Source organism: Schistocerca cancellata, chromosome 1, assembly GCF_023864275.1.
Source record: "Schistocerca cancellata isolate TAMUIC-IGC-003103 chromosome 1, iqSchCanc2.1, whole genome shotgun sequence".
Taxonomy (NCBI): Eukaryota; Metazoa; Arthropoda; class Insecta; order Orthoptera; family Acrididae; genus Schistocerca; species Schistocerca cancellata.
The window spans coordinates 947,360,254-947,379,281 of NC_064626.1; the positions used below are offsets into that span (position 1 = coordinate 947,360,254).

The window sequence follows — 19,028 nt, forward strand, 5'->3', positions numbered from 1 at the left end:
TAGGTGAAGCTTAGATGGTATTACAATAATGTAGAAAAAAAGAGCAGGAAATTTAAAAACACAAACTTACTGTGTTACACTTTATAAACTTTATATTTTTATCTTCACATCCACGACCAAGATAACCCCAAAATCATTTTGTTGTGACATCAATAACAAAACTAGAAATTTTTGTAATGAAACAGAATGCACTGCATCCCACATAACTGTTCACAGATGGAAAGAAAAATAATATGTTATTTTTCAGGTGATTCATTATCAACAGAAAAACATAGTCTGTAACATTTTATCTAACTATACAAAAGGAACTACAGGGAAAAATTACTGATAAAAATCCTATACACACCTGTAAATCAAACAGATCATCTTCAGTCAGACCCTTCCTGTAAGCTTTCCACATAAGTCGCGACATCCATGTAATAGCAACAAAGGAGAACATTCCAGCTGAATTACTCGGCATTGCATGACTATCACTGTAACAAAAAAAAAGCAGTCAACAAGAATGGTAAAGCTTGTGACATATACAATTTAAATGTGTCAGGGTGATTCAGATATAATTTTGTACATTGGTTGACAAGAATAAAAATCCACAATGAAAAAAATTAAAAAAAAGTGGCAGCGTGTTTCTCCACAAGCAGTCCAGAGGAATTTAGCAAGAATTTGTCATAACATACAGTTTCTGATACCGTTACAAAAATATAACATCTATTTTTCAGATGGCGAAATCTGAAATTATCGTTCTCATCTGCCCATCTGCCCCTCCCCCCCTTCCTCCTCAACCACCAAGTAATATTTTGCATGTTCTTGCTTGGAGGATTTAAGTTCACAGGATAAAATGTTTTGCAATCACCATTTTGCAATGTAATCAATTCCAGTTCGTACCCAAATCTTGCAATATGTAAAACAATTAACACATTCTGTTTTATTACACACACCTGCAATGCTATTTTGGGTGGTACACATCCCTAGGCAGAGAGAGACTATCAGCTTTAATGTCCTAGGAACAGGACAGCAAGTACAGGCCCACACTGTCATGCACTGAGTAACACATGAATGTAACACCCCAAAGGATTACCTTATGGAGCCCCAAATCTGACACGTCTTAAATTAAAGCATTTAATGTATCATTAACTTTTGGCACTACTTTTTTCATGATACATAGTTGTAAAAGTCACCATCACTTCAAATGGCACTATTTGCAATATAAAGTAAACTTGAGGAGTCCCAGCCAACAGAAGAATATTTAACAGGATCTTTCCACACTTTCTCATCGCTCCACACTTCACCACATGGGTCAGCGTGTGCAGTTGCAGTGATGTCACTGGCATATTCTGTGCTACGAATATGATTTATGCACATGCAAGTCCAGTGTGTACGATATGCTGCACACAATGCACGTAATTATGATCCATAAAGTGCTACACAGAATTGTTTTTACAAGTTGTATGCATTTAAATGGCTATGTGATCATCAAAATTACAAAATAAATATTTACTTTCTGCTGGTGCACGAGGCAGAAATAAACATTCTTTTTCTCAGATTTTACCAAAGTTCAATAGGGAACTTTTCTATGTCACTGACATGTCTTTTTACTAAAACGTATTAGGATAATCCCTTGATGATATATGGAAGTTTGTGTCTGGTGGCAACAGATGCATGGATAGCCTAGTGGTAAGGTGACTGCTCGCGAAAAAAGGGGAAATCCGGATTCAAGTATTGTCCAGCACAAATTTTCACTGTCGTCATTCCATTATACAGCTGATGGTTGTTTATATACGCAACTGTGAATACACTTAATGTACTTTCATAATGGCTGGAGTCACTTAACTGTCTGATCCTTCAAACATGCATGTGTGTCTGAAGGAAACTTGTGAAACACACAGGAGCTGTTTCCTAATAACGTAGATTTTCTATTCTGAGGCTCCTGTATTTTCTGTGCTGCACCATGGTCAGATACTATGTTATTTTTAATGCTATTAGGAATACACTTGACATCTAATGTATCATTTTATTTATTCTATTTATTCTCATACTTATATTCACTAATCACTTGAAACAATTTTGTATTTTTCCTTGCTTCAAAGCCATCCTGGCAGTAGTTGATGAGAAAGCATGTATTACGAATTTTCCTGGCAGATTAAAACTGTGTGCCGAACCAAGACTTGAACTCGGGACCTTTGTCTATCGCGGGCAAGTGCACCACAACTGAGCTACCCAAGCACGACTCACACCCCGTCCTCACAGCTTTACTTCCGCCAGTACCTCGTCTCCTACTTTCCAAACTTCACAGAAGCTCTCCTGTGAATCTCTCAGAACTAGGTCTCCTGGAAGAAAGGATATTGTGGAGACATGGTTTAGCCACAGCCTGGGGGATGTTTCCAGAATGAGATTTTCACTCTGCAGCGGAGTGTGTGCTGAGAAACTTCTTGGCAGATTAAAACTGCAAGGTTCGCAGGAGAGCTTCTGTGAAGTTTGGAAAGTAGGAAACGAAGTACTGGCGGAGGTAAGGCTGTGAGGACGGGGCGTGAGTCGTGCTTGGGTAGCTCAGGTGGTAGAGCACTTACCCGCAAAAGGCAAAGGTCCTGAGTTCGAGTCTCGGTCTGGCACACAGTTTTAATCTGCCAGGAAGTTTCACATCAGCGCATAATCCGCTGCAGAGTGAAAATCTCATTCTGGAAGCATGTATTACGTTGCATTAGGCCCTTATGGTAGTGAATGGTTAGGTGCACACATTTGAAAAACGTAATGCTGTGCGATTTCACACTTTCTTACTATTTGGAACCCGAACTTTTGCATGAACCAGTGTGAAGTTTCTGTTGCATGAATGTGCAATTGCATTGCTCCCTTTGTTTGTAACAACAATGGGCTGGGTTTAGGCACATGCCAGAGTGCTGCAGGGGTATGTAAGAGAGTGAGTGTCTGTGCAGACATGTGGACTGGTCAGGTGTGTGTTTAACATCTTTACTGATGATTTCTCTCCCCTCCTTTCTTTTTTCTGTATATATACTGAAGTTCCACACTCACTGTCTGTATGTATGGTCTAATCTCAAGAGCTACTGTAGGGATTTTGATACACACGGTGGACTGGTGTAACTGTCCCGCCTACAAATGAATGGCTATAGGGACCTTTGATGCACAGTTTGCTTTGTTAATGGGTTTCTGTTGGGCAGTCTGCTCATGTCTTTAGGTGCTGCAACACACTGGTGAAACTGAAAATATTCAGTTACCTAATGTTTTTCTCTTACTTTCTAATCATAACGGTATTCAGTGCCCCACAACGAAATTACCGCTAATGTCACTCAAGTGGTCCAGCTGTAGATACTTCGTGCTATCCAGATGAAGCTGGAACTGGTTGCTAGTTCGGGTATAAATAGGCAACCAGTCTCTTTGTTGGATTTTGATAAGATTTATTTCCTTAACTGTTAATTTTTGAGCCACTGCAGGCTCGTCATCAGACTGAGGTGTTAACAGGAACATTACCATGGGCAGCTAGACATAGTCATGGTGAATGCGCTGCCTCATTGTATCCATTGCAAACACATACCGGTAAGGTACATTTTCAGCTTATGCATACTGCTACGCAGTACTTAGCTGTACTTGGTTTTACACTTATTCTCAATGAATAAGCTACAGTTGTGTAACCAATCTGCCTTGCTGAGTAACACATTTGTAAACTAATAACCACATACCAAACAATAACAGCATATTACAATTAAGATCTATGGAACATGCAAATAACTAACTTAATTGTAGATATATCAATGCAGATATCAAACATTTCCAGTTAATTTGTAAATAACATTAAGACTAGTCACATGAATTGTCACAATGTCTTGATTGACAATGATGGATATCAATGAGGTTAGAGTGGTAAATAAAAATATGAGTGGATGACGCAGCTGTGCTGACATTCCAAATAATTTGAAAAAAAAAAAAAACAGAATACAAGTAGAATACAAGTTGACAGCTGAGCTACTCTCGCTACTCATTTTTGATGTGCTTGTCCACTGTACTGTGCTTCCTCTGAATACTGAATGGTTGGCATCTGTACACTAAACTCTTTTTCAGTTTTTAAATAAAAATTTCAGATTTTATTTCTGTTTGCAGAATATCAGCGTATTCAGAATCTTACAGATTTTTAAAACATGTAGACACCCAAGATACCTTTCAATAAATTCAGATCTGATGTCTTGTTCTTCCTGAAGGCATGTAATCTACATGAACAGAGATATTACCTCTTGATGTCTTGTAGTAATTCAGTGCTAACAGCAGATGAATATCACTTTCCAAATTGCAATGCTTTTCAAGGCTTGTAGGAGGAAGAGAACTAAATTTTAGCAAATGATTGAGATTGAGGTTTTTAATAAGGAGTTCTAGCACACAAAATGGTTGTCCTGTACATCAGTTACAGATCATTCCAAATTATAATGTGCTATGAGTAATTAGTCCATATAATAGTACAACTCTGCTGTCTGCTTAAATTACTTAACTATAATATACTTACGCAGGAGCAGGGCGGTATGGCAGAAAATGTTTGAGAGCTGGAGCATAACGGTTTTTCTGCTTTTTGACATTCCTGCAATGGCAAAAAGGGATGATTAAGCACAACACACAATCCTTTAGGCAGAAAAAAGAAAGCATATTTCCATTTTTTTAAAAAAAGGGGGGTGGTGAGAAGAAGCAGAAAGGAATGTTTAAAATTACATGGTTTCATCTAAGCAATGTGTAAACATATAAAACATCAACCCAAGCCTAAATATGTCTGAATTTCTTCCTAACGAAAGTGTAAGCTTATAAAGGTGAGAATGATGTTACAATTAAAATGGAACTTCAGCCAGCCTTAACAGAAAATAACACAGTGAAAGTAGAATTTATTACTAGATTGCTTATAAGAAATAACAACAATTACAAGAAATTTGAAGCTAGTGATGACATTGTATAGTCAATACTACAGCAGAAAGGGAACAACAATTCAGTTCCACGTCACAGTTTACACACAAATGACACTGTGTGTTGGTCTCCCTGTATCTTAAATGTATGTTCACTCACAGCACATGACATAACATACAATTCTGTAACAGAGGGATTAATTAAACAAAGTATTACAAAACAGCGACCCCTTTTCCACAGAAAATGTCATGAAGGAGAATTTTAAGAGCTGCAAAAAGGTCAAGGTGCACATAGACTACAGTATTGGATTACTATTTGTGCACTTAAAACTTCAATAATTTAAAATAATAAAATTGGCAGGAATGCTGCTATGAGCACATTACAAAGGGCTGATGCATCTTTAGTTATGTTAAGCTTTATATGTGCATGACAATACTGAACGTTCTGGAAAACAGCCATGGAAAACAAAGCCACAAAATCAAAACAAGTGCGCCAACGCAGAAGCAACTGTAAAGTAACACATTCCACATCATTTCATATTATTATGTCTAAGACCCATAAGACAAATATCAAACCAATTATTTGGAAAAGTGGGCTTTCAAGTCCTAGTGTGCTTGTAAAGGAGGACAATGATTATAACAACAATATTACAAATATAACTTCAAAAATGCCAAGTTAAAAGTACATTTGTTCATTGCAAAATAATCATGAATATGAAAAAAAAATAAATTTCTACCTTCACTAAGTGTTTAAAGTGCACTACTCTATGGCACCAAAGAGAGGTATGTTTTATGCTATTTCCAGATGAATATTAGTTGTGTTATCTCTGGCTGATTGCTCTATCGTTGCAAAGAATATTGAAGTCAACATTGTTATAGCTCATAATAATTCATTTTGTTGAGGTAAGCTAATTGCATTTCTTTATTTTGTTAGTTTTATAATATATATGCAGCTTGAAACACCCATAACAAAAAAGATACAAAAGTTTAATTCGTAATCTAGTAAATTTGTTCTGTACAATACCTTTCTGTAAACGTGAGGTTATGCACATGTTTTACAATATCATACCATTACATGGCATTTTGAAATCTTATTTAACACTCTTAGAGCTGTTACGGGTGTTACTAATTTTTGTTTCGGGTGTTACTTAACACATGCGTAACACCCTAACTTGAATTGCAAGGTTTAATGCCACCTTAATCTTTAGTAGGCCCAGGCCCTACATTTAAATTATAACCAAAGGGTATTATTATTAATGAATAAAGTTTCTTAACTATGTTTATTACATATGAAAACAGTTTTGCCAGCCATGTGGCCGTGCGGTTCTAGGCGCTTCAGTCTGGAACCATGTGACCGGTACGGTCGCAGGTTCGAATCCTGCCTCGGGCATGGATGTGTGTGATGTCCTTAGGTTAGTTAGGTTTAAGTAGTTCTAAGTTCTAGGGGACTGATGACTACAGATGTTAAGTCCCATAGTGCTCAGTCATTTTTGAAAACAATTTTAAGCATGAAAGCTAAAAATTTTATTCCATTGCATACATTTGTTTAAGCACTACACCTACATTATAAAAGTTAATTAGGGCATTAACATGACTCAACTGACATTCTTCTAAAAAGTTAATTAAGCCCAAAATTCTTCAGATTACATATAGATTATGTTTTCCATTCTAACTTTTCCAAGAACAACAATATTGCTAACCTCAGTTTTAAATTGTATATAGGCCCAGTAAACTGCTCATTGAGCCAAATTCTAGTCATTCATAAGAGCCTATGTTTAACAATGTCTTTTACTTTTATCTCTCTGCACAGTGTTATTTTTATACATATATAGGCCTACATTATCAGAATTTCTGTCTTCGGAGACCATGGCACCAGTACCAGCAAGGGAAAGAGTGAAGAAGTATCGAGAAAAGAGGAAAGAAAACAATGAAAACAGAGAAGCTTACTTGAAGAAAGAACGAGAATGAAACAAATTAAGAAGACTGCAGGTTAAAAAAAAAATTAAAAAAAATAATCAACATCTCAAGAGATAAGAATCGAACAAAAATAAGACAGAGAGAGAGAGAGAGAGAGAGAGAGAGAGAGAGAGAGAGAGAGAGAGAGAGAGAGCATTCAGAGAAAAGAAAAAACTAGAACTCGCAAGATCAAAAGTTCCAAATGAATCTTCTCCTATTGGGACTTATGAGTGTAAACAGACATTTGGTAAAGCTGTGAAGAAAGTGTTGAAGGTACTTCCAAAAAGCCCCAGTAAAAAATCTGGTGTTATTAAAAAGATATGTTCCAATATAATTGGCTCTGAAACTTTGGATTGACAGTTGAGTGGATTTTTTTTGCCAGTTCACACGGTAAAGAAGCCATGGATGGCATAGGAGGTGCACTGAAGAGGAGTGTGTGGACAGCTGTTAGATGTAGGAAAGTTATTATTAACAACGCAATTGACTTTTATGACTACACTCTGAAGAATTTTTCTACAATTAAGGTTCTATGGGTTGATAAGATAAATGTGGGGCATAACATTCCTATTTTGGATGAAAGGTGGAAAAATTTACAAGCAATTCCTCAAATCCAGGGCTGCCATCACTTTTGGGCTGATAACACAACTGATTTGCTGGTTTCAAAACAGTAGAGTCATTAATGAAAAGGATGTCAGTATTTATTACTGAGGATGCCAAAGTTAAAACATTACATGCAAAAAGATGCATAAACTTTTATGAAGTGTGCAGTTCTGATGATTCTGATCAGGAGATTGTTTCACTATCTGAATCTCAAGACAATATTGGAAGTGCTTGTGAGTTAAGCCTACCTAATAAAATTGAAAAGTCTGATTTAAAATTTGGGTTATTTGTCTTGGTTGACATTTCAAGTGACAAAAAGAAGCCAACACTATCCAAAATTCAACACCATTACTTGGGAATCTGCCAGAGTGAGGAAAAAGTAAAACACTTTTTAAACTATATGAAACTGATGTTTGTTTCGTGAAATTCAGTCAAGTACTATCTAAGGCAACAACACCAGAAATCAAACAACAAGGTAACCGTTTGTACTATGAGTTCAATTTTGAATTGGATGTTGCTGAAAAAGTTTGTTAAATGAAGTTTTTAAACCTATCAATAATAAGAAAACATTTTTGTCATAAATTTATTAGCCCTACAAAATGAGGTAAATGTTAAGTAAGTAACGATGTCTTGGTCTAGTTGTACTATAAAATTGTAACAAAATTTTTTGTGTAATAAATAGCTTTATCCTTCAAATATGTTTTCTTAAGTACATACTTTTATTCCAAATAAACTACAATACTTCTTTTCTTTTTATGCAATTGTAAGAGGTAGATTTATTCCTTCAAGAATCAAATCCGATGCATCCATGTAACACCCATAACATTTAGTGTAACACCCATAACAGCAAAAAATATATATATACTGAGTTATGATGTCCAAAAAAATAAAAATTTATGTTCCAAAATAAAATTTGGGGCAATACCTCTTAACAGTTGTTTTACAAGAATACAAGCTTCATCAAGTTTGCAAAAATTAGAGAACTCCTTAACTCGTAACAGGGGCCAGGTCTACTTTTGGTAACACCCATAACACTACTTTTTTGTTTAATAACCAGGAGAACAATAAAACAATTCCAGTATCAACATTTCTAACATGAAATATAATGTAAGCCTTAAGAGTTTTCAATATTAAATTCAATAAATATTTTTCCTTACATTACTTTTCCTGATTTTAAGGTGTGTACATGTAACACCCGTAACTATGGAATTTCCCAACTCTGACTTCACACATACTGCACTTTACAGTCTCCCTCTTCTACTTTTCTACCTTCAGCACCTGATCTACTCCCCCAAGTCAATGTGTGCCATTCACAACTACCCCAGGCTACAGCCAGAATGAGCTCTATGGTACCACACTCCTCCCATGTAGCTGCTGACTCCCCCTTTCAGCTGTCAGCCACTCTTCCCCAAACCTATCTCCCATTTCCTGTCTCTCCTTCACCAACTCCACGTACACAACCCCTCACCCAAGTCTAACTGATGAGCCTATCAATGACTGAGCCTCAACTAATCTGTGAAATGTTACCTTTACTCCTTGAATTACTTATATGGTTTCTGCATGATATTTAATAAAAATATAAATAATACAATCCTGACTAAACTACCAAGGTAAAGTTACCTGTAATGGAGAGAAATTTACCACTTCAAAACTATCAGTTTCACCTGTCATAACTCGTTTAGTACCTCCACCCACTTCTTATACCACTGATACAACTCTTCAACAAAGAGGTAATAGTGCTGAAGGAGAGAGCATAAAACACTATTTCCATTTAGGAATCCCTTACTGATATGTCAGCTTGCTCATTTCCATGGATTCCCGCATGCTCCGGTGCCCAGCACAATTACTATTCTTTTCCTCGCTGAACTGGATTGGATTGATGGGGTTAAAGGTACCAAACTACAAGGTCATCAGTCCCTCCATCCCACATGCATCACGACAGAAATAGTCCTCTGAGAGTAAGGACACATAATAAATCTTGAAGAACCTGACTGCAACTGAGAATCAATAAAACCACGAGACTGCAGCAATTAGGAGTGAGAGAGTGGTGAGAAGGGGTAAGATTTGCAAGTTACTCAGCCCACAAAGCAGCTAGAGGCTCCTGGCCCATGTTATGCAGTGGGAAACACACCCTTTGCATATGACCTAAGTGCATTAACACAAGAAAACTAGAAATGTAGACAAGCTGATACAATCACAGGAAAGTGAACAATGATGATGAGACATTAAAACAATGAAAAATGTAAAAAAAATTAACGAGAATTAAAAGTTGAAAGGGCCGGAGCCAAGTCGAACCAATGAGCAAGGGCAGCCATGGGGCCCCTGGGACACAGCAGGTGAAGGGTGTCCCTCTGACCCATCAAGCAGTTGATGAGGTCAAACTGCCCTACATCAGATAAAGGAGTACAAACTGCCTTCGTGGTTGAAATATAAACCCAGATCAGCAGCTTTGGTGTCATCCATCAGCACCAGAGGCTGCGTGTCAGGAAGCAGGAAGTTTGTGATTTTGTCGTAAGGTAGCCAAATTAGGACAATCCAGTAAAACCTGCCATAGTCCCCTTTGTTGCCCACAGTTTGCTCAGAGAACCAGGACACACCATTCCGGGTTACAAGCTTACAACCTTCCTACAATTGATGGTGTACTATTGACCAACGGTCTGGTTCCGGTATCTCTATCTATCAGCACCATGGTAGCCAACTTGGCCAATCATTCAGCATGTTCATTCCCTGGGATCCCAACATGACCAGAAGACACAGTGATCAAAATCAGAAAGGAGATCCTGGATAGTTGCAAAAAATGGGTATCGAGGTTAGCACTGGTCGACAGTGTGAAGGCTACTCAAGGAGTCACTGCCAATTAAGAATGTCTTATCAGAGCATGAACAAAGAACAAACTTGACTGTGGGCTCAAGTGACAGTCACCAATTCAATAGTGAATGCAATGTATCCACTTATCAGAAAGCATACACTGCCTTCCATAAGTCTAGAAACACCATGCTGCGTATTATAACAAAGCAAGATGGAATTGATCTATGTGAGTTATTGGTTAGAATATGGAATAGCAAGCTCAAATAACGGTTAATAATAACATGTACAGTATTGTACACTTAATTATTGTACATATACATACATATTGGAACATACTAGTTTTGCTCCATTTTATGTAAACCAACATTACCTGTCCAAGCAGTTCTACTAAACACACCAGGTGGTGTGAGGAGACTGCATGGCTATGTAGAGGTACATTGTTTACATTTCTGTTCACTTGTAGTTGCGTTTGCATAAAGGTATAATACGCCGTGAAAGTAACTGAAAATGGCCCCAAAGTGCCCGATTCCTTATGAATCACAGGTAATGATAATCACTTTGCACCAAGAAGGCAATAGTGTTCAACAAATAGCAAAGATACTGATGATTTTCATCAGCGGAGTTGTCAAAACCATACACTGGCATCGAGAAATAGGTTCCTATGGAAATCGTCCTCGCTCAGGAGCACCTAGGAAAATATCAGTATTTGGTAGTGACCAGTAAATGTAACAGATTAAAAACTGTCCATGAAGTGACTGCTGAACTAAATGCAACAAGGGATACACCAGTGAGTGAGTCAACAGTGAGACAACAACCTCCGAGATTATGTAGCAACAAGGAAACCACTGTTGTGCCCTGTTAACAAGAAGAAAAGACTTCAGTGGGCTAAGACACACCAACAATCGACAGTGGGGGAATGTGAAAGAGTCTTATTCACTGATGAATCCATGTTCGAAATATTTGGAAGTAAATGCCGTCAATTTGTATGCCGCTTACCCCATGAACGCTTGAATCCTCAGTGGGTAATTCCAACTGTAAAGCATGGAGGGGCTTCTGTGATGGTATGGGGATCCTATGGAGGGAATAAAGTCAGAGATTTGGTGAAATTATACGTAAAAATGAACCAAAAGGATTATCATGCCATTCTCCAGCGACATGCTAAGACATCTAGTTTTCATATGGTTGGGAAAGGGTTTGTCTTGCAGCAAGACAATGACCCAAAACATATGTCTCGCTTGTATAAGAACTGTGTGAAGTCTCTAAGAGGTTTGTAAAATATTGAAAAACATAGAATGGCCACTCCAATCCCCTGATTTTAACCCAATTGAGCTGCTACGGGATGAATTGGACAGGAGGATCCGAAAATAGGAAATCATGGGTGGGTCACAACTGTGGGAGGCCCTGCAGCAAGAATGGACATTAATTCCAACTGAAACCTTGGCAAAACTGACGCAGCTTATGCCGAGAGTGTGCAAGGCGGTGATGAAAGCAAAGGAAGGCTATTTTGAGGAATCAAAAATTTAATTGTTGCATCTTCCTGTGTATTATTTGAGCTTAATAAACATTTGGAAAACAACAAAATGCATTTTTCTACTGTATTTCCTTTCAATTGTCTATAATTACTAGGTGTTTCCAAACTTATGGTGGGTAGTGTAGTTCCCTACACCTAGTGTTACGTAGGCAAACCCAGTTCATGCGTCGTCCGTCGAGCCACACCTTCTGAACTTGGAAATGCATCAGGGACAGCCAGTAACAGCCAGTGAAAAACCATGGCGTCAACAGTCTTTTGGTGCAAAGGAAAGGTTTAGAAACATCCTAGGGCGTGGTACACGCCACATGGGCATATGTGATTGTTCCCTCACAAGAGGCAACAATGGGGCAATCTGGAGTTCAGGCCAAATACACTGTATGCAAACTGTGATTGTGACTCCAGTCCTGGGCCTGTATTGTGGGAGGTGGAACTCCATACCAGGAGAAAGTACATGGAAGTTCAGATGTTCCGGGAAGCAGTGAATGCATATCACATAACTGAGCAGCAGCTGTTGGCATCTGACCCATGGTGGAGGGACCCCAGCCTCCACGACTAGGCTGGTCACAGAGCTAGTCCAAAAGGCACTTGTTGCATGTTGGAACCCACAGTAATATATCAGGTTACGCTTTTGCAACACAGTGGGCAATGCCAATCCATATTCCAGAATCCCACAATCAAGATGGGAGCTTTTTAAAGCCACGTAAGTGTAGAATGATATGCACACCAGCTGGTGTTACTGAGGCAGCAAAGAGTATTAAGGTGTGACCAACATTTTTGGTTAACTTGGCGAATATGGGGAAGCCACATGAATCGGGCATTGAAGACCATTCCCAAAAAGCAATAAGAGTCCACCACACTGAGCAACGATGTAGAATTTTGGTTGTGGATGGACAGTACAATGGCAATGAAAGAGCATGACAAATGTCTTCACAGCCAGAAATTGGGCCATGGGTGAGAGGTCAGGACTTCGCCTTTCACATGGCAACCTGCAGTTGGCATTTGGCAACATCCATAGTTGAAGAGCAACAATAGAATCAAACATCATCAGCATATAAGGACAGCGTCACTTTAGATCCCATGGCTGCTGCTAGACCACAAAAAACCATAGAAAATGTGGCACCCACAATACAGTTCTTTGGAACCCTGAACTCTTGTATATGGAGGGCAGGCGGTTCTGTAAGAGGCACTAACTTGAAGCACCAACTTGAACCTGGAAAGTATGACATGATAAAAAGTTCCAGAGACCCTACTTATGTAGGGTAATGAGAATGTGATGACACCATATGGTGTCATAAATCCTTTGCAAGTCAAAGTTGAAGACAGTGATAAGGCGTTATCAGCAAGCAAAAGCCATCTGGATAGCAGACTTGAGAGAGACCAAATTGTCAGCTGTTGAACAGTCTTGGCAGAAATTACCCTGGGATGCAGCCAAAAGATCCCAAGATACATGGTATCAACAGAGCTGTGGGATCACCAATGTTCAAGCAACTTGCAGAGAATATCAGGCTACGTAGTTAAATGGGCGATACCTGTCTATCTCAGAAGATGTTTACCCAGTGCCAGTACCCAGACTATTGACATTGAGATGGGAACTCGCCCTCACTCTCGATATGGTTGAAAATGGCTAGAATGTGAGACTGGCAATCAGGTCAAGGAAGCACGTCACCTGCTGCTACCAGTTGCTAGGATACTCACGGATACAGTATCAATACATATCGATTCTGAATCAGGTTTTGTGTGTGTGTGTGGAGGGGGGGGGGGGGGGGGATCTGATGCCACAGAGGCCACCAGGAACTCCACCTCTATATCAGAGGTGGAACATGCTCAGTGGCATGGCGGCCACTGGTATCTCCTCCTTGGGGAACTACGACTTGTCCATTTTCTTAGCCAATTTCGATTTCTGCGAGGGCTTTTCTGTCTTAGTTTCAGGGACAGAGGAGAAACGAAATCCTATGACCAGCAGCCTGCAGCTCCTTCAGCCACAAGCTCGTATACAGCTGCGGTTCAGCAGGAACCTGGGAGAGGAGTACCCCAAGGGATGGAGGAGGGTGACACTTCTCCGGCCGGCGGTTGGGGACTGACATCCCCAACAGGTGGGAAATCGAAGCTCCCAAATTGGGTGTGGGGGAAGCACTAGGAGAAGATGCCCCAACCACCAGGAAGTTGGTATAACCACCCCGAGGGCCCAATGCAGAAGGCACAAAGGGTTAGTGAGGGTACTGCTGCTACAGAAGATGATGTCACTGTAGCCGTAGCCATGACGGGTATATACTCCTTGGCATTTGTGGGGAATTTACAGCAAAGGCACAAATAGTGTTATCCCGGTGTATTCAGGGGGCTACTACGGTGCAGATACTTGACGACCCCCTCCACGCACAATGGGATGGCTACCATGTTGGGATTTGGGTGTGTTACCATTGCCAGAAAGAAAGGGTGCAAAGACAGACCTACACAAATGTGGAACATAGACCACATTGGGCAACCTTCCCTGCATGATATGCACATCTGTAAAATCTGGAAGAGGAATGGTTGGTCAAACGCAACACTGGCGACCACATAGTTTTGGGTGAAAATGTGTGTTAAGTGCCAGTAAAGGAAAAATAGATAATGTCCAGAACCAGAAACCTAATCCAAGCATGGTCAGTACCATGAAGACCATCCAATGATGTTAATTTCTTTTGACACAGTCCAATCTGGCCACTGTAATGAATGATGATGAAATGATGACGACAACACAAACACCCAGTCCCCGAGCAGAGAAAATCCCCAACCCAGCCAGGAATCAAACCTGGGACCCTGTGATCAAGTGGCAGCAACACTAGCCACTAGGCCACGAGCTGCAGACAGACCATCCAATGAAAATGGAGAAGGGACACACAATAGTAGAAGAATGGGCTTTAAGAACAGAAAGGGAAACAGTACTGCAACGGCTGAGATTCGTGTCAGCAAAGCATGTACTGACAAAAAGACTTGTGTGTCCCCTGGGGGGAGGGCGTAACCTCACCCTGAAAGAATTAAAATTCCATTCCCTGAGGAAACAAGAACCCCATTCAACTGCCTGTACCTCATCTGCCAATATTAGAGGCAAGGAAACTATAAGAACATGCTTAGCATGGATAGACAAAATGAGGAAGCATTCCACTACGATGTCAGCTATTGTCTGAAAGGCTCCACAACCACAATGTAGGGATGCCTTACTACGTAAGACTAATCTATGGGTTTATCTTATATAAATAATGCGAAGACGATAGGATAGCAGACTCCTTTCATCTCTGATTGAGGACAGGTCTTATTAGCAACCTCAAATCTGCACATGGGATGATCAAAATGAATGTTGGGGTAGTAATAACTTCTTTAGTCAAAGGGTCAGCCAGTTCATTCCCTTGGATACCCACATGGTTTGGAACCCAGAAAAAGATCACTCAGGAGGCAGTATGACTAAGGTCACAGCCAAGGTAATGAATAGCAGATATCACAGAGTGACAAAAGTAACACTGATTAATGGCCTGGAGACTCCTCATTGAGTCACTATAAATTAAAATGCATTCAACGGAAGTCTGAATACAAGGTCCTTGAAACAGAGTGCTCCTAATTCATGGTCTGGGTACTAACAAAGTGGGGAGCAGGAGGGGGGAGGAGGAGGTGCAAGACATCATGGGGAGCATATTCTAAGGCAGTTAAGCAGTGGAGCTCCCAGCAGAGGACTCTGAGGTGCATTTGTCAAGTGGTCAATTCCCCTACTATGCAAAAAGAATTTGATAAGTTGTATGATTACGAAATTGTGACATAGTTATTGCGTAAGTGAGCAAGAGTTCATCAAGTCTGATTTGAAGAACAGCCACAATTGAGGAGAACAGGATATGACTGAGAAATGATGTTTTAATAGTACAATGGTTTTGAAGATTACTGCTCCATTATCAGGTGCCACACAACATAAGGCATTTGTTACAGTGTAGCACTGTCATTTAGTGAAAAAAAATACGGGATTACTGATTATTGTATCAGTATTCAGATCTGAATTCAAAAACATCCTTGCAGATGCAACTCAATACATCACTCACAACAGAACAAAATTAGCAGACGTAAAGGTAATTTCAGGAATAGCCCAAAGAAGTTTGATATGGCCATTACTGTTTACAGTACACACAGATCATCTAGTGGATAACACCAGAAGTTTCACAAGTCAGTTTGCATATGATGTGGTTATCTATAAGAAGGTAGCGATATCAGAAGACTGTAGCAAACTGCAGGAAGTGCTGAAAGTGATCAGTGGATGTTGCAAGAACAGGCAGTTGACCCAGTGTGTAAATAAATGCAATATATTGCACATACTTAGGTGCAGAAATCGACTACTCTACAATTACACTATTGATGACAAACTGATGGAAACAGTAATTGTCATAAAACATCTAGGAGTACCCATCCAGAGTGACCTTAAGCAGAATAACCACATAAAACAAACACAGAGAAAAGCAGATGCCAGACTGAGTTTCTTAGGACGAATCTTAATAAAATGTAGTAATACATCCGTGCTAGAAGAGGCTTACAAAGCATCATCCATCAGTCTGGAACCTCTACCAATTTGGATTAACAGATGAGAGAGACAAGATTTATGAACAGCAGCTTGTTTGGTTATGAGATCACTTATTGTATTGTTTCATTTTGTTTTTAACAACAAAGATCATATGCACCCATGTCAGAACCATAGAACACGAAAGTGGGGGGGGGGGGGGGGGGGGGGGGGGGAATGAGTTAAAAACAACTTCACATTAAGCCCAACCGACAGAAGGAAAGACAGCTTAAAACAGGAACATAGAGAAAAATTCATAAAATATGCCAGAGAGACAATGGAGGTCCTGAACTAAAGATTAAATGTCCTTTGCCATATTGCTACAGCTGATAAAAAGTAGAAGCCGGTTGACAATCCACACATCATTCACTAAAACATCCAATATCTCAGAGGACAGGAAACATAAATGGTTAAAAAAAAAAAAGGCATTCGATTAGGAAATGGAGAACCATCAAGGGCAATGAGCAGAAAGTGGTGGGGGATCACCACTTAACAAATGGCAATGGCTAAAAAGACTGCACAATACACAACACACGATTTCCTCATGACGAGAGGGGCAAGAGGGCTGCGAAGAGATTGTCCAAGCCACTAGGAGAGGCTTAATAACCCAGAGCTTGTTCCCATGAAGGGAAGACCAGTGGTGGTGCCAAAGTGAAACCACCTCCTAACAGACAGCAATAGAGAGATCATCGGAGCGAATGTAAGAACTAATGAGCTGAGGTATGAGAACTGCAGCCTTGGAAGCAGTGTCAGCAGCCTTATTTCCCATCAGACAAACATGCCCAGGAACCCACATGACCATCGTAGTGGATCCATCACGAGTAAGCAAGTGACAGCTTTCCTGGACCAGTTATACTAAAGGATGGGAGGTGTACAGCACACAGAGGCTCTGAAGGGCACTGAGAGGGTCGGAACAGATTATGTTATTGGAGAGCCTGTGCCTAAGGAAGTGCTGCGTAGCCTGATACAAAGTCCTATGCTGTAAAAGCAGAGCAGTGTTCCGTTAGCAAATACCTAAAATCATTGGTGCCAATAACGAAGGCACATCCAACACCATGGTCAGCGCAACAGCGATCAGTGTACACAAAGGAACTATCATGAAGTTCTGTGTAAAGGTCGTGAAACTGAAGACAATAAAGCGGGTCTGGAGGAGTGTCCTTAGGAAATGAATGAAGGCCAAGGTCAACACGGCCCGCTGCACAAAGCCAAGATGGTGTACAGTTCACACCCATTGGGAATACGACAGGTAGTGTGAAGTTAAACTGCCAGAGCAAGAGCCGAAAGCGAACACCAAGAGGTAACAGAGAAGAGTGACGTGCCCCATACTGGTGATCAAAGGAGTCATCCAAGAAGGAGGCATAAGATGGGTGACCAAGCATGGCAGACAAATGGCATGCTTATCTGCTGAGGAGAAAGTCACAATGGTATAACATTCCCCAGTAGTTGTCGAGTTTCCCCAAACCGAAAAACACAGCCACAATCTGGAATTTCTGCAGAAAACCATTTATGGCTTGGGTGGACAAAGTGACAAAGATGGTCTACTGCACAATGGTGTGCTTGAAATCCACACTGTGCAGTGGTAAGTAAATTGCGAGACTCGAGCCACCATACCAGCCAGGCATGAATCATACATTCCATCAATTTCCAAACACAACTGATGAGAGAATTGGGGTGGTAGCTGGAGGTCGAAGCAGACCAGGAAGAAATTCGTGAGCTCAAAGTGGTCACGAGGAGCTAATTTTGTTTCCGGGGGTCAAAGAACAATCGCACACTGCTACTCCAACAGCAGCCGTAAGTCCTCTTCGTTGGATAGAAGGCCACGAATGTTCCGTTGGAGGAGAGTCACGATGAGGAATAAATGAAGGGATGTTCACCTCGGCAGCTGTCGAGTGCCAGCCTTAGAAGACTTGCTGCTACAGGGTACAGAGGCTGGAGGATCCTGCTCCATGAGGTCTACAGAGACATCAGCATTGTCTCTCTGTTGGACTGAGGAGTCCAGGTCAGAAAAACGGTTGGTAGCGCGCACCGGCAAAATGGTGGTCGACCAGGCGAGTGTATGATATGGCAACACTGTCCAAAAGGATCTGCGAGTCTATCAAAAGTGAAAAAGAGAGTGCGTGTGGGCACTAATGGTGCATCTACTTTTTTCATCACCTGATGGACTGCAAAGACACCCTGATCAGAGAGGTTATGTTTGGATTTCTGCCTCAGTCAGACCATGAAGCAGCCTAGTGTAAATAACACCTTGGGAAGAAACGAGTACTCGATAGACCTCGACACGAACAAGATAGCTGTGGAGGAGCGAAGCTGTATGCAATTGTTGTGCTTGAGAATCAGAAGTAGTCTCCAAAAGCAAAATGCCTTTTCATAAACGAGAGCAGTATTTCAAAGGGCCAGCTATTGCATCAACATCTTTCTGAACAATAAACGGATTTACTGTAGCAAAGGACTGACAGTCTTCAATATGTGAAAGCAAGAGGAACCATGGTGCAGCTGGGAAGGTTTTTGAATTGTTAGCATCATTCCGTTTACGTTTACTGGACATAGACTGAGAAAATGACATTTGGATCACTGCATGAAAATTCCCCCGAGTGTTATTGTCTCCGATGGCGGGCTCCTTCCAACTGGGGGACGCCCTCAGAAGGGGACGCACCAGCCTTTGGTGATTGTTCAC

The 19,028-nt window shown here is 40.5% G+C and overlaps 1 protein-coding gene across 1 annotated transcript in view; it reads right to left on the minus strand.

Moving 5' to 3' along the window:
• LOC126088199 (ATP-binding cassette sub-family C member 5-like) overlaps window positions 1-19,028 on the minus strand; it is a 274,779-nt gene that overhangs the window by 245,848 nt on the left and 9,903 nt on the right. The window contains exons 2-3 of the mRNA XM_049906328.1: window positions 4,505-4,576; window positions 347-473 (exon numbers count right to left, since the gene is read on the minus strand). Coding sequence (XP_049762285.1) covers window positions 347-473; window positions 4,505-4,576 — 199 coding nt within the window. The remainder of the gene's footprint in view (window positions 1-346; window positions 474-4,504; window positions 4,577-19,028) is intronic.